This window comes from Falco naumanni, chromosome Z, assembly GCF_017639655.2.
Source record: "Falco naumanni isolate bFalNau1 chromosome Z, bFalNau1.pat, whole genome shotgun sequence".
In the NCBI taxonomy this organism is placed as follows: domain Eukaryota; kingdom Metazoa; phylum Chordata; class Aves; order Falconiformes; family Falconidae; genus Falco; species Falco naumanni.
In genome coordinates, this window is record NC_054080.1 from 63,050,492 (window position 1) to 63,065,992 (window position 15,501).

Consider the following 15,501-nt stretch of genomic DNA (forward strand, 5'->3'; position numbering starts at 1 on the left):
TCTGCTTTTGTTGTCAGCGGTGAGATTACAGACTATGCATACTTTTGTGTAGTTGGTTTTCTGTCAGGCTGCTAGAACTGTGTTCAAGAAGAAAAGAGGATACAAACTGGGGTTTTTAGCAGTTTAAGTTGTTACAAAAACTGAATTGGTATTTAATAGGTTAAAAGAAGGATTTTTCTTTGCTTGCAAGGGGACCTCCAGAGCTCATCATGTAGGGCTTCTCTTGCTCAAACCTTTAAACTGGTTGCCCAGGATCATGTCCAAATGGCTTTTGAATATCTTCGAAGAGGGAGATTCCACCACCTCTTTGGGCAAACTCACAAGCGCTTGGTCACCCTCACAGTAAAAAAATGTTTCATGATGTTCAGTAGGAGCCTGTGTCTCCATTTGTGCACCTTTCCGTTGGGTGAATCACTGGGCACCACTGGAGAGAGTCTGGTTCCATCCTCTTCACACCCTTCCTTCAAATGTTAGTACAAATGGATGAGATCCCCTTCTGAACTTGAACAGTCCCCAGCTCTCTCAGCCTTTCCTCACATGAGAGTTGCTCCAGGCCCTTCGTGGCCCTTGGTTGGTCTGTCTTCAGCATAGCCATGTCTCTCTTGTACTGAGGAGCCCAGAACTGAACACAGGACTTCAGGTGTGACCTCAGCAGTGCTGGGTAGAGGGGAAGGACCACCTCCCCCAGTGTCTTTGCCTTTTCTGGAAAGCTCCTTTCCAGCTGGTTGGCCACCAGCATGTATTGGGGCATGGGGTTGATCCCAGGTGCAGGACTTTGCGCTTCTCCTTGTTGAACTTCCATGAGATTCCTGCGGGCCCATTTTTCCAGCCTGTCAAGGTCCCTCTGGGCAGCAGCACAACCCTCTGGCCTTATCAACCACTCCTCTCTGTTTTGTGTTATCAGCAAACTTCTTCAGGGTATACTTTTCCCCTTTATTCAGATCATTTATGAAGTGTTCTTACTGCTTCAAAACGCATCCAAGATCACCATCAAACAAGATAAATAAGACTACATCTCAGAGATCAGATTGCAAGTAATTTTTTTAAGAATATAAATATGGAAGTCTTGATCCTTCTTTACTAATCTTTGTGTTTTATTGTTTTGTCCTGGTATAACTACTTAGAAAAAAGATTTCCCATGGTGGGTGATTTAATTAACTTGTGAGGGGAACTTGGTGCAGTAAAATACCAGCCATGTAGATTAGTACTTTAAGCAAGTGGGACTGAAGAATAGGGTGTAGTGACCAGTATAGGATTCAGACTCAAGCTTTGAGGTGACTCAAGACTGATCCTTCTGCTGCCTAGAGAATATGACACAAAGAGGCAAATTTAATTTGTGTTGCTATTTAAAAAACTTCTAAAAATTTTCATTATTTTATTTGTCTGATTATTTCTTATTCTCGCTTTTACCTGAAGGATTGGTGAGTTCAAGTAGTTACAGTGCTTTTTTTTTCACCAGTAAATCTATTACATTCAAAAATATATTTTTAATTAGAAAGAGATAATAATAGAGTGAGTTATAAAGAAAATTTAAATACTGTTTGATGTTCATTATTTTAATTTGTATTGCAACAGCTTCAAAACTGGTAAAAATTTTCTAGTTTCTGAATCATATTGCAGTGGGCTGGCTGTTATAAGAGTTTGATTAATTTATACTGAGAATCATAATTATTATGTTAATATTTGCATTGTGCAGTAAATTTTTATCATCTGTGTTTATAGAGGTCATTTTATTTGAATGCATTTCAGATTCCTGAACAGTGCTAACTGGCTTAGATACGTAGGAAGACCAGTAAGACTGTCATAAAATGAACTCTTCTGTTCCTCATAAAATAGCAGTGTTTATTAACACCTCTGGTTTCTGTCAAATTCTTTTCTTTCAGTGTAAAAATTATTTTAATATGTATTTCCAATACTTTGATGCAGCTTGAAATTTTGACAGGTACTTAAGCATTGATAACAATGCTTAATGTGCTGTCTTAATTCTGGGTGTATTCAAGGTTAGTTGTAATAATTATTTTGAACCTACTGATGAAAAATGAAAAATTCTTTCTGAGGTTAATTTCACTTACATCTACCCTTATTCCAAGTAAAAAAGATACTTTACAGTTTTTTAATTGCAATGCAAAGTAATGAAAATTTAAATTAAAACAGTTTTTATTTCTTCATGCTTGGAGACTGGTAGAAATCAGAGCCAAACATGGTATCTGTTCTCATTCTCAGCCTTAAAACAATGCTTTTGTCAAGTCTGCAAGTAAGCAAAGGTGATAGACCTCTCTGGAAAGTGTTTTGATTTTTTTCTTGATGCCTTAATAACATGTCTTCAGTACAGCTGCTTAGTACAGTATAACTGAGCATACAAATCTTAGTAAATTTATTTTTAATTTTTTCAGGTGTTTTTAATGTGTGTTTATGAGGCAGTGGCTGATGGGTTGATTATGGAACATAGCTTGAAGTGATTCTGGTTGTCCGATTTTATGGAAACTGTTATATAACAATTAATTTTGTTTAAATTACTTCAGTTACTCCATGCCAGCCTGACTGCAAAATAGACACTTCAGCTGTAAAACAGTAAAGCAAGTTTCAGAATCAGAGCCACAAGACAAAGCAGGGAACCACTGGCTAGTCTCTTGCATGATTACGTTTGCAATATAAGCATGTATGCATTTTCTTTTACATTAATATTTGGAAGAATGTCACATTTTTTTGTCTTTCTTCTTTTAGCCATGTCCTTCAGGGGCCCGTGATTTTCGAGAAAAGCAGTGTGCAGATTTTGACAATATGCCTTTCCGAGGAAAGTATTATAACTGGAAACCCTACACTGGAGGTAATGGTTAGCTTTGTATAAATGTTATCATATGTGAAGTCTTCAAAATTATATAAATGTTATATAGAGAGTAATGTTTTGAATAGAATGTTTTGATTAAAATTTAATGAGCTAAGTTTGCTAAGCTTGTACTTTTGTCAGTTTCTGAAAATCTTGCAGAAGAGCCATCTCTATATTCTGTTAAGAGTTTTGTTTTACTGTGAAGGGGACTAAGCATCATAGTGACTCCACTTTTAAAATATGCAGCCCTTTTCCACCTGCAGTTGCAATAGAATTAGAAATTCCATAGGTGATCTGTAAGTGCCTGTCATGCTACAGTGATGAGTACAGTATAAAAAAATCTCACAATGAATTTTCCTTTGTTAACATCAGAATACTAGGAAAAGGAGAAATAAGTGAAAGCATTCATAAGAGTATTTAAAGACTACTTCACTAGATTAATTATTTATAATTGCACTGTGCAATAAAAGGGTATTTTGCAGCAGGGAAAAGGACTGTAATTTCTGTTTCTTTTTCAGACAGTTTAATCAAGTTTAGTTAATTTTCTGCCATTGTTCAAAGTTCTTAGGTTGCCCTTTTTTTATTTTGTTTTTTACTGTCGTAAACTCTAGTGAATAAGTCTGTGTTTTCCCTTGTGGTATTGTATTTTATTGACTTGAATAGTTTTACTCTCAGTTTTTTAGATTAGAAGCCTAAAAATTATCATTGTGGTCACATGGTCTGATCTGTAGTGGAATTCAATAGGACTAAATTCATAACTGAAAAAGTCTGATCTTGGGTTTGAAATTTACCCTGATATACTTCCAGGATTACATTTTCTTGTTATTCTTGTTTTTCGAATGATGAAGTGGTATCCCTAATGTTTTAAATTGTTCAATAATCATTAGGGTTGTATAACATAATGGAATCGTTATGGAGCCAGCCAACCTTGCCGTATCTTACTAAGCGAATTAATCTTTTTTGCAAGAAAGAAGAGTCAAGTAGAGAAATCAATAAAGGGAAGTTAAATAAAGTGTATAATTTATATGTGTCAGGTATGAGATAAGATTATAAATTTCAGATCTGTATGCATATATATTTTTAACTAATTGTTAACTTTTCGAGATTTCTGTTGGGTTTTTTTTCGTTCGTTTTTGTTGTCCAGGTGGGGTTAAACCATGTGCATTAAACTGCTTGGCTGAAGGTTATAATTTTTACACTGAACGTGCTCCTGCGGTAATAGATGGGACTCAGTGCAATGCTGATTCACTGGATATCTGTATCAATGGAGAATGCAAGGTTACAAATGTTTTATGAAGTACTTACGGATTACTTTGTTGTGTCTGCTGTCTCCTGCATTTAATTACGATACCTGTTTGTTATTATATGAAATGGGAGTGTTTACAGGTCAAGTTTTCAATGAAAGAGTAAGATGAGACAAAAGGATAAAAAACATTGCATAAATTAGACAAATCATTTGAATTGCAGTAGCTTCTCACAGGCATTCATAGTATCCTTCATTTTGTCGTCTTTTTTCTTGCTTTGTGTGTTTCCTCTTGGAGAACCAATGAAAGGGGCAACAGGAGATCAACAGCATCCTTGAGATGTTCCAAGGCCTGTTCAGTCATTCCAATTAGAACACCACTCTGGCTGAAAAACAGTGAATGTGAACAAACTAATCTGGTTCTCTCTGACTAGCTCATCCTGTTGCAAACAGTTCTGCTGTTAATTTAATTGAAACAGAAAGTTGTCACTATTGTTCTGTAGTTCTAATGACACAAGTATTTGCCATGTACTAAAAATCTGGTTATGTAAGATTTCTATAGAACTGGATTACATGAATTTAAATAGGATTGGAGGTCTGTGCTGTATTTTTTTGTGTACATCCCACTGCTTCTTCAGTTTAGTACTAATCATGTACTTAAGTATAGGCATCTGAACAGTGCTGGTGACTACAAAATTTTTTTAAAACTATTTTTTTAAAAAACCACTAACGTAACTAAAGCTTAACCCAATGCTTAAGTTCTTTGCTAAATTGAGGGCTAAAGATGTATGTTTATTGAATAACGTGATGAGATCAAAAGCATTTGCCATGTATTGGCAAACTAACCAAAAAAAAATCTGGGGAGTTCTGATGTAGTTTATACATAAGAAGATTTTAGTAGTTTTGAGAAATCTTTTAAAACTAATAGTCAGACTAAATCTCAAGTTGAGAATAAGCTGTGTTATTAATTTGGGTCTCTGACATATTGGTGGATCAGATTCAAAATTGTAAACAATTCAAATACTACTACTTTGTCAATTACTTAAAGTATTTTAACTTCCCTTATGATCTATGTATTACCTGTTTATAATAAGTTACAGGGAGTTAATCTTTGTTCACTGTACATAGATTTCTGAAGTACATAATCAGAATTGTAAGGTACTTTTAATGATCAGTTATAGACACCTCTTTTTTCCAGAGTCTTTTGAATCCTGTTTAATACATACAGCATGTAATATGGCCTTTCACTAAGTTTCATTCTGCATTCATTCTTACAGTGTAGTCAATTTACACTTTACATTCAAACTTGTGAAAATAATTGCAAGTTTTGCCTGGAGGATGTGGGTATAAGTTCTATGAAGCTGTAAAAGCCTTTAGGACTGATAATATTATTTATACTGCATACATGTTTAAGGAACACGCTGCAAATATTTATCTTGACAAGGCAATATAGATGTAACACAGTTAATGGTTGTAATATTAAATAAAAATATCACTAATCATTCATTGGTAACTGTATTAACTAAATTGTTTGTAAAACATTGAGATCCCTTCCTGAAAGTCACAGTAGAAATAGAAGGTACTTGCTAATCAAGATTTGGTAACAACCCAGAATGTGGATTGTTCTTTTTTTTTTTTTCTTTCTCTGGTAAGTGAAAACCCACTTACAGTAACAGCTATCAAAACAGTAGATAAAAAGAACTGAATATCTCCAACTTGAGAGAAACACTTCAAAAAAGTTATTAAGATAGTGGTGCAAGGCCATCATCCTGTTAAAATATTTTTTCTTATCTGTTCTCAGCATGTAGGTTGTGATAATATTTTGGGGTCTGATGCTAAGGAAGATAGATGCCGTGTTTGCGGAGGAGATGGGAGTACATGTGAAGCCATTGAAGGTTTCTTCAATGATTCATTGCCCAGAGGAGGTATGCATATATATGTTCGTTCTATTGCACAATGCATTTAGATCACTTCTTAGCAAATAACAGTGCTGCATTGATTTCCAGCATGGCATAGCTGTTGGACATTCACTTTGACTCCTTTTGCCTCATTGTTTCCTTTTACTGTATTAGTGGGTTCGATGTCAAATAAAACAACGTTTCGTTACTGAATACTTTGTTTTCATGGTCTCATATGCACTTAAAGAAGTGGGTGGGGATTTAAAATTATTATTTAGTTATAGTGGTATAGTAAGGGTAGTGTTGTATGTGAATTTAATGTGTGGGGCAGAATTTGACATTTAGTCATACATGAAATTTTAAAATAGAAGGAATTCAGAAATGTCTCTAAAGTTTATCTTATTAAGAACTCAGGAAATGTATATGGGCAATTAGTTTAAAGCCTAGCTCAAAAAAGGTAATATTAGCATTGCAATCTTAGTGTTGTCAGTTTGGGGCTCCCAAAAACAGAAGAAAGATTGATGCATTGGAGTGAGTTCAGTTCAGTGATGGGCCACTAAGATTATTGGGGTTTGGAGCACTTGCCCCTCTGTGAGAAAAGGCTGAGAGAACTGGGCTTATTTAGCCTGGAGAAGGCGTGGTTTGTGGGGATCTAGTATCAGCCTTCCAATACCTGTGAGGAGGTTATGGAGAAGATAGAGCCAGGCTCTTCACAGTAGTAGTTACATGGTGGGAGAAGGGACAGTGGCTATAAACTGAAACAAGACACCTGCTGACCAAATGGAAGGAAAAACTTTTTCCCAAGGAGGGCAGTTCAGGAGAGGGTCAGGTTGCCCAGAAAGCTTGTACAGTTTCTCTCTTTGGAGTTTCTTACTACCCAGCAGGGTAAAGTGCTGAGTAACTTGACCTGATCTCCTAGCTGATGCTGCTTGTAGCAGGTTTGACTAAATGGCTTTCAAATGTCTTCTCCAACATGAATTATCCTATGATCAATCCTAAGGTCATTTTATATGTTAATTTCCTTGATACACTGTTGAAAAGACTCTATTAGCACTTAGCACATAGTCAGGAATTCCTTTTTTTAAGTTCTTGCTATCACTTTCAAATCTTTGGACGAAATTTATTCTTTTCCTCTGTATCATGTGAAATAAAATGTTCAAGTACATTTGAATCCCATCTGTCATAGTAACTTTTATTAGTAAATAACTTATTAATGTTTAATTTCATGACTAATACTTGTCAACGTAAACAAATTTACCTTTGTTTTATAGGCTATATGGAAGTGATTCAAATTCCAAGAGGTTCTGTGCACATTGAAGTAAGAGAAGTGGCAGTGTCAAAGAATTACATTGGTAAGACCATGGCTGAAATCACAGACTGTTACTAAGTCAGAGATCATGTTGTGATTTGAAGGTACATTTTCTGGTCTGGCCAAACCATACACATAGTAGAAGCAGCAGAGGAAATTTTTAGCTGTTAATATTAGATTGTGATCAGACAGTTCGAGCAGTTGGTTAGGATGTATTCTTCTGAATGCAGCTAATGAAATACATGGTGATTCTTCCTTGTCCACTCAGTGCAAAATCAAGTCAACTTCATTATAGTTACAGTGTCAGACCTGACCTGAAGTGGATGAGGAACATTCAAGTGATGTACTCTCCCACTTTGGGGTAGTATCTTCCATCTGGGAAGTCTCAAGTCTCTGATCTTGGGGGCTTATACTGTTTTAAAACTTTATTTTGTTCTTGGAATGATTATTCAACAGCCATAGTTCCTGAAATGCTAAGAATACTGTCTCCTTATCTTCAAACGGTTTAATGTAATAATTCCACAGTATTTCTGTGTTGCTGTGTTGTAGGGACTAAATGCCATCCCTATTCAATGATAAGGAAAATGAGTTGCAGAAAAACTAGGTGCTTATTTGAGGTCATTCAGAGAGCCTGTTGTGAACCACAGAATTAAATCCAAATTAAATCCAAATTCCCAAATAATTATGCCTTTCTTTAAAGACTGTGTTAAATTTGATTTCTGTTTTTTTAATACTGATATGTACAAGTTTGGCTTCATTGAACTCAAGACAACATGCATTTCTGGAATTCCCTGTACCCTATTTTGCATAGCAGTCAGTTCACAGTAGTGCAAGAAACCCATTTTTTTAGTCAAAAGTAGATTACAGAGCTGATTAGTTGTACAGCAAACTAACAGAATAACACAACCAAAAGCTATTGCCTGTTAGGCTAAAGAGTGGATGACAAGCCTACTTTTGTCATTCTGTACTCTATGTAGTTGATATATATAACATTAACATGTTGTAAAGGAATATGATGCCTGTAAGTGTGTGTTAGAAGGGCAACTGTCCTGGATACGTTAATTCCTAAGCTGATTATATTGATAATAAAAGTACCTTTTACTGTTGGATACCTTCATCCTGCCTGCCCCTACCCTTTTGTAGTTCAGCAGTTAATCAGTCTCCTTCCATTCTGTGGGAATAACAACACTGGTACTCCGGGCGTAGAGTGCTTACTATTTTTTCAGCATCACACTCCCATGGTCTCTCCCCTATGTCAAAATATACTGTGGGTAAGGTTGCCCATATATCCTATACTGACATTTCAAACAGATGTCGTGGGAGAGAGGCACACAGTGCATCCTATCGCTGTCATTTTCTGCTAAGAACTATTCCATGGGCAGCTGAAAACCAGAACAAATAAGATAACTCTTAGCTACTACAAATAATTTTTTATTCCTCTGTATCATAAGCAGAGGAAAGTGATTTGGAAAAGCATTTAGATTGGCACCATCTGTATAAAATGAATGAAAAATGTAATTTTTTGGCTTAAATAAAAAATACAACTTCATTGGTATTTAATCTGGCCAGAGATCTAAACCTGTAAAGCGGTACATAAACACTTTTTAATGTGCTTGTCACAATTTCGAGGAGTTTTCTGAGTTTCAGGCTCTCTCCTTGCTATTCTGCTTCATGCCACAGCAGCCCTGACTACACAATTGGGGGATTCCTCTCCTTCACTGGTTTCTTCTGTTTCCAACTTTCACAGGTGCCATTGGATCCTAATGAAAGTTAATCTTTCTAAGTTGCAGGGTCCTTTTCATTTTGTGATGGGATTCTTTGTTCTCTGAGTGTGAATCAGATCACTACTTTAGGATTACCAATTTCTTGGGAAAGCAAGGCTTCTAATTTTTCTGCTGCCTTAGAAGAACCATACAATCAGAGTGATAGTTAAAAGTTAGTTTATTACGTTAAAATACATACATCAAGGGTATTATGGATGTTTCTTTAGTGGCAGTATCAACTTCACAGCTCCTTCCCTGTCTTTGTATAGAGTTCACTTTGTTTTCCAGGACTTTTGTTTGTGTGGCCACAGTGTGAATGAGATTAGAGAGCTGATTCTGCTCATTTACACATATTACTATGTTTTGTTTTGCATGCACTGCTGCCAGATGTGTGACCACAGCCTAAGAAATCAGTTTCTCCTTTCAGAAGTACACAAAAAAATGGAAGAACAGAACCTTCTTCCTTGGTAGCTGTCACATGGACTTCAAAGTTTCTTCTTTTCAGCTTGCAGGCTTTCAAACTAACTTGCAGCAAACATCCCATGGTTCCTTAAACTAAGATCCAGTTCTTTTACAAGCCATGTCCTCAAATTTAGGCTGCTATTAGACATTTGGTGATTCAGTTAGCTCAGTCAACACCTGTCATCCGTCCCCCTGTCTCTGGCTGTCATTTCTGCACCAGTTATTGCTCCTAGTGTTGTGAAAGTAAAAGCACATTTTTGCAGCTGCATAAATAATTCAGTATTTTGCACTGAGCTGTCCAGCAAATAACTCAAAATAACAGCAAAAAAACCCAAAACTGCCTGTTTTCCAGGCTGCTGAAAAAAACATGTATTTAGTAATGCTTTTACCTTCCTGTAAGTGGCCTGATCCAGGGTGACATCTTCCCTTATAATCCCCTTACACAACAGGGTGTTGTGTGCTAATTTTCTGTGGGCTTCCTGTAATGTCAAGTTCCCATGATGAGGACACTAACTTGTTCCTTCTGTCTTACATGCTAATAGTAGTATGCCACTGTGTCATCGTTGTCATGTAATTATATCATTGGAATGCTGTTTACAACAGTGTGGTTTTCACCTATGTGTAACAGCTGAAATTAGGTAAATCTATTTACAGAATGCAAATGCATCGTTCTTTGACAGGTAAAAAATTAACGGCTTTGCTTCTGGATATACATTAGTTTAAGCGTATATAGAATACATACAATTGGTAGCATATAATTTCACAATTATTAATTATGTAAACATGTATGAGGATGTTTAATTCTCTTGTGCTTATTTGTGTGTCTCATTTGTAGTTGTTTATGTGTCTCAAATAATAGAATAATTCAATATTTGCTCTTGGTAGATACTAGATATACTGACAAGAAAACATTTGGGATTGAGTGGCACAGTATGAGAGACTTCAGTATGTGTTGGTAGCTTTGGAAGACCCTACAAACTTCTTTTAAATAAGCTAGATTTTATAAAAGCAGGACGGATAGAAGTTTTGGCTATGTGCAATAGGACCATTGATAAAACAAAATTCTGATGTTCATCCGTAACATAGTTATTTTATATACCTATGCAAAATAGATAAACAGTGAAGTACTGTTCCTTTCTTTTAGTACAGTACTGCTTGCAATTTGTCTTGGTCTCCTACATTCACTTTTTAAAAAATCTCCTTCTTGTACTACAAAGCCTATATAGACAATAAGGAATCGGAATTACTTCGAGAATTCCAGGTAAATGAATGTGTCAGAGCTAGTTTCTTCTACATGAGTGTTTCCAAAGTAAATCCAGGGAAGTCACTGGAGTAAGATGTATGCTCTGGAAAGACATTCCTTTTCAGGCCTTATGGTGCTGATGGAAATGGTTACTAATACCTGCCAAATATGGTTGTCACCAGCAGAACCATACCACCTCTCCAACTGTCTCCTGCTCATATGAATGCTGTCTGATCAGTTTTAGAAAATTCGAGCATCATCGAGACATTTTCCCTAACTGTTTAAGGTAAACCATCTGTCCACACAGATGAAGTTGAGAATAAAACTTGATGGTAAATTATCTTATTCCTTATGATTGTGACGTTTGTTGCCTATCTAGTAAAGTCAATTATTTGTCTTGAAAATGGCATGGCTGTTTGACCATGTATTTCCAACCATTATTTTCCCTTTAAGAACATATTTTATTTAAAGTAAACATGAATGCTGAATAACTGTAATCTTCACCTAAAGTCAAGAAGTCAGTATCTAATTAACAGAACTATTCACCTTAAAACACAAAGTCAGTTTTGTATTTAGAAATGTATTTTAATATAGTTGAGCAATATAAATCCCTGAATAATATCTGCTTGCCCAGCCTAATTAGTTGGTTAGCTAAGAAATTTGATGTATCTATAGTGCTTTTATGGTTTAAGGCTGTAAATTAGGAATAATATAATATTTTGTCAAATTAAGTAGCTATCATTTGGGTTTGTAGTAGAAATATCTATATATCTTGTATCTATATATAAGGTATAAATTTTATGTATATAAAACACCTATATGTAAGCTATCTACCTATCCATATATAACCCCAGTGGACTAAGGCAGCAAAGCAAGAAGTGATTGGCACCATATGTCAGACTCAATGTTCCTTCTCTTTTTTTTTTGTCAGCACATTATCTGAGATACCCTATCCTATGCCCCAACTTCTTAATCTAAAAATTATGTTGGTAATTGATTATACATTTAAGGCCTACATATATCTTATGTAGAACAGCATCCATTGCACATGGTCTCAATTTTAAAGTTATATTTATTTTATATATCTATATATTGATTTAAAGTTATATTGCAAGTTGCATGAGGCATTCTGTTTTGTTCCATATAGCATCTGCATGTTGAAATCTGAAAAGTGTATCTGCACATTGAAGATTATTGCAGAGGAATATGGTCAAACTGCACAAGGGATATTTTGACAATAAAGAAAAGACTTTACATTGCTTGAAAAAATCATGTCATGGAGCTGAAGCTCATGTACTTCTAACAGATTAGTAGATTAATTTGCAATGGCTTCTCCATTATAAATGCTGCTTCCAATTTTTAGGTGGCTTGTATTTTTTTTTAAGCTTTAAAATCTGAAGAGGATGACTACTATATTAATGGTGCCTGGACTATTGACTGGCCAAGGAAATTTGATGTTGCTGGAACAGCTTTCCATTACAAGAGGCCAACAGATGAACCAGAGTCTTTGGAAGCACTGGGCCCTACTTCAGAAAATCTCATAGTCATGGTAAAGTTGTAATTAATGTATTTCTGAAATTTGAAATATGTATTCATGTTCTGAGAAAAGCAAAGGCCATGAATGAAATCAAAATAAGTTGTGTTTTCAAAGACCATACAGCCTGCCTAGCTGCAACTTTGCATTTATGTTTTAATACGGCTTTACCTTTCAAAACTGGCAAACATTGTGGTGAGCAAAAATAAAGTCAGAAGAGCACCAGGAAATACCACAGGAAATGCCCCATCTCTGTTAAGTGTTGTTCAGCATAACGGTAGCTTAAAATGTGTGTGGGACATATATTGTACCTCTGCATACTGCTGATATGTGGAAGTGTTGAGATACAGCATGACAGTTCCTGACAGTTCTGTGCTTGTCAGTGGGTTTAAGCCTAGCCTGAGTGTGAAGTGTACTCTTACCACAACAAGAGTATGGTGATCTGACCCATGTTAAACTGTGTTGCTGTGACATACATTGCTCTGAACAGATTGCACAAAATGTGAGAACATAATAGAAGGTGAGGCCGGGATCCTGGTACCCTGTCTCTGAGAGCAGCAATAGTGAGCCTGCTGTTGTGCTACTGTGTTGAGAAGTATAAAACCAAGGTGATTCTTGCCCAGTGTATTCTGCCAGCTGTCAGATTTGCAGTCCAGGGATTGCTTGAGCCGGATGGAGTTTTTTTTGTATAGAATGATTGTTGAGTGGATAGTCACATTTTAGGCAGCATTTTCAAACACCTGAATCCTATTTTCTCTTTCTGTAGGTATGGATAAGCTAAATAATCCATATAGAATGAGATACACAATGATTATAGTGCCTTTTCTCATTCAGCCCATGCCACTGACTTTTTTACTGAAAAGTTCTCTGCTCTTTTCTCTGATGGAGATGGGCAGATATGCCTTTGAAAAATTTCACAGAAGATAGATGTGTCAGATCGCTGCATCTAACGTGATATACATTATTAGCAACAGAAAGAAAATGTTTGATACAGATTCAAAAGGGTAGTGTTGGACAGGTGGTGTGTGGAAGTGCAGTTCACTTTAGGTTAGACAAAAACTCATGGTGATTGTTGCACTTCTGTCTGTATCACCTGCAGTGATGTGGCTGCAGCAAGAGTTTTGATTACTCCTTTCAAGGAAGCACAGGTGTGATTCCACCAAGCTAATGCTATTGGCTGTTGCATTAGGAGAAAACAATGATCTCAGCAAGTCTGTTGCTGTTACTATTATTACTGTTATTATAGTCACTGAAAGTGCAAATAATGGCAGAGCTAGGTTTTGTTGTGTGGGTTGCTCCTCACAAGATTTCCGTGAAGGGCTGTTGCATGTTTGCACAGTAATGCCTTTAACCAACTTTGACCTTGCATAATTATTCAGTTCTCAAGTTAATTCCCGTTAAGACATTAATTTTATGAAAACTGGCTTTTTAGAACAATTATGTCAAGAATAAAGAACTGACAAGTTATAAAGTTGTGTTAAGGGGGAGAAGAAGACAAAGCTCACCTTAGACAGCAATGCTTTTCTTTTGTATTTGTTTTAAAAGTTAATCCAGTTCTTTTGGGAATACCTAAAAGAACTACTGTGGCTTCCCTTATTACTTTTTTCCCTTCCGCAGGACTTAACATATACCTAGATTAAATGTCACTGTAGTTGCCCTCTGCTTGCCTGTTTTAATGGTATAACCAGTTGTTTTCAACTACAGATTCTGCTACAGGAACAAAATTTGGGTATAAGGTATAAATTCAATGTTCCCATCTCTCGCACTGGCAGTGGAGACAATGAAGTTGGCTTTGCATGGAATCACCTGCCTTGGTCAGAATGTTCTGCCACTTGTGCTGGAGGTAAGACACCGGGCATTCAAGCTACAGGGTAAACTGAATTGCAAGATACACTTTACGTAATTATCTAGGTAACTAACTGAAAACATTTCTTTCAGACATGCCTCAACCTTACTGTAGTGAAAACACTCATTTTCTCACAACAGATTTTGTTGTTTTCCAGTACATTTAATATGTTGAGATGTTTTTGTTAGATACAGTGTATCTTGTCACAGTGTGTCTTTGCTGATGCTTCTTCTGAGATTCTCTTGAAGTTGGTTTGTTTGCTTTTACAGGAGCTTCCTTGGTAAAGGACATCAGAATTTTTGAGTAAGGAGATTAAAAACAAGAAGACAAATAAGGCAGCTATAAATGAAGGGATGTGTCTTTGTGGGTTTGTAGGTATGCTTCACATGATCCTAGTCAGCCCTCCTATCCTTCAGCTGCCAAAGTTTAGGATGCATACTGGTAGCTCCTCTGTAGCAGCTGGTAACAACTGGATTTTACTTCCCAGCCCACAGCAGTATCTGAGAATTGTCCTTTGGCAGCAGTGGGGGATTTGTAGGCTGACCCGTGTGATGCATCATGGGTGCCTTTTGCCCACAAATTACTGTATTCCTAATCCTCCCTCTAGTGGCCACCAATGCAGTTCTTTACCTGTGGCTGGTAGAGTAGGACAGTTGGCTTCCTTCAAAGCCAACACCATTGCTGCTGCAAGGACTGGTGAGTAGCAGTGCTGTGTGAACAGTATCTTTCTTCTCTGGAGACTGCATCATCTGCCCAACATACGTCTGTTTCAGAAGATAGGGGAGAGTGCTTTAAATCCATCTCAGAATTTCAGTTTTCTACTGCACTGTGCACTGCCCATAGCAAGAGGAATACACCATATTTTTTTAAGAACCTTTGGACCAAATATTGGTCCTTTTTTTTCTGGCTACTGAAGGTGTTCATGTTTAGAACTGTCATGACTCATCTTTCTTTTCTGCTGGAAACTGCTGTGGCTGTTACTAGTTGTTAGCTGTTTAAATGCTGCTGTTTGCTTAGCCATATGTAATACACAAAGGACAGCACAAATTCTTTTCTGTGCTGCTAATTAGAGAAAGTCTTGAAACAAAATGGAGTAAGGTGTCAACTTGCTCTGTTATTCTTATTGTTCATCTGTTGGATTCCTGGGTGACATACTGCTTTTTTAACTACTTTTTCAGTAATGGTGAATCTGGTAGGAAAAGGAATATTTTAAAGTAGTATGAAGAAGGGAAGTGCCTAGCTCATAGCAAAATACAGTTCCAAGTATCAGAACCTTAAAAGTACTGCCAAAATCTATTTTTATGATGGCAACGAGTTAGTGATCTTTTTGAAGTCATGGGAGAACTCCCATTGATTTGGGTAGAGACAAAATTTTA

At 36.4% G+C, this 15,501-nt stretch overlaps 1 protein-coding gene across 1 annotated transcript in view; it reads left to right on the forward strand.

Moving 5' to 3' along the window:
- Window positions 1-15,501, forward strand: part of ADAMTS6 (ADAM metallopeptidase with thrombospondin type 1 motif 6) — a 158,658-nt gene that overhangs the window by 111,751 nt on the left and 31,406 nt on the right. Inside the window, exons 15-20 of the mRNA XM_040580586.1 lie at window positions 2,725-2,827; window positions 3,972-4,105; window positions 5,872-5,995; window positions 7,240-7,320; window positions 12,131-12,294; window positions 13,984-14,122. Coding sequence (XP_040436520.1) covers window positions 2,725-2,827; window positions 3,972-4,105; window positions 5,872-5,995; window positions 7,240-7,320; window positions 12,131-12,294; window positions 13,984-14,122 — 745 coding nt within the window. The remainder of the gene's footprint in view (window positions 1-2,724; window positions 2,828-3,971; window positions 4,106-5,871; window positions 5,996-7,239; window positions 7,321-12,130; window positions 12,295-13,983; window positions 14,123-15,501) is intronic.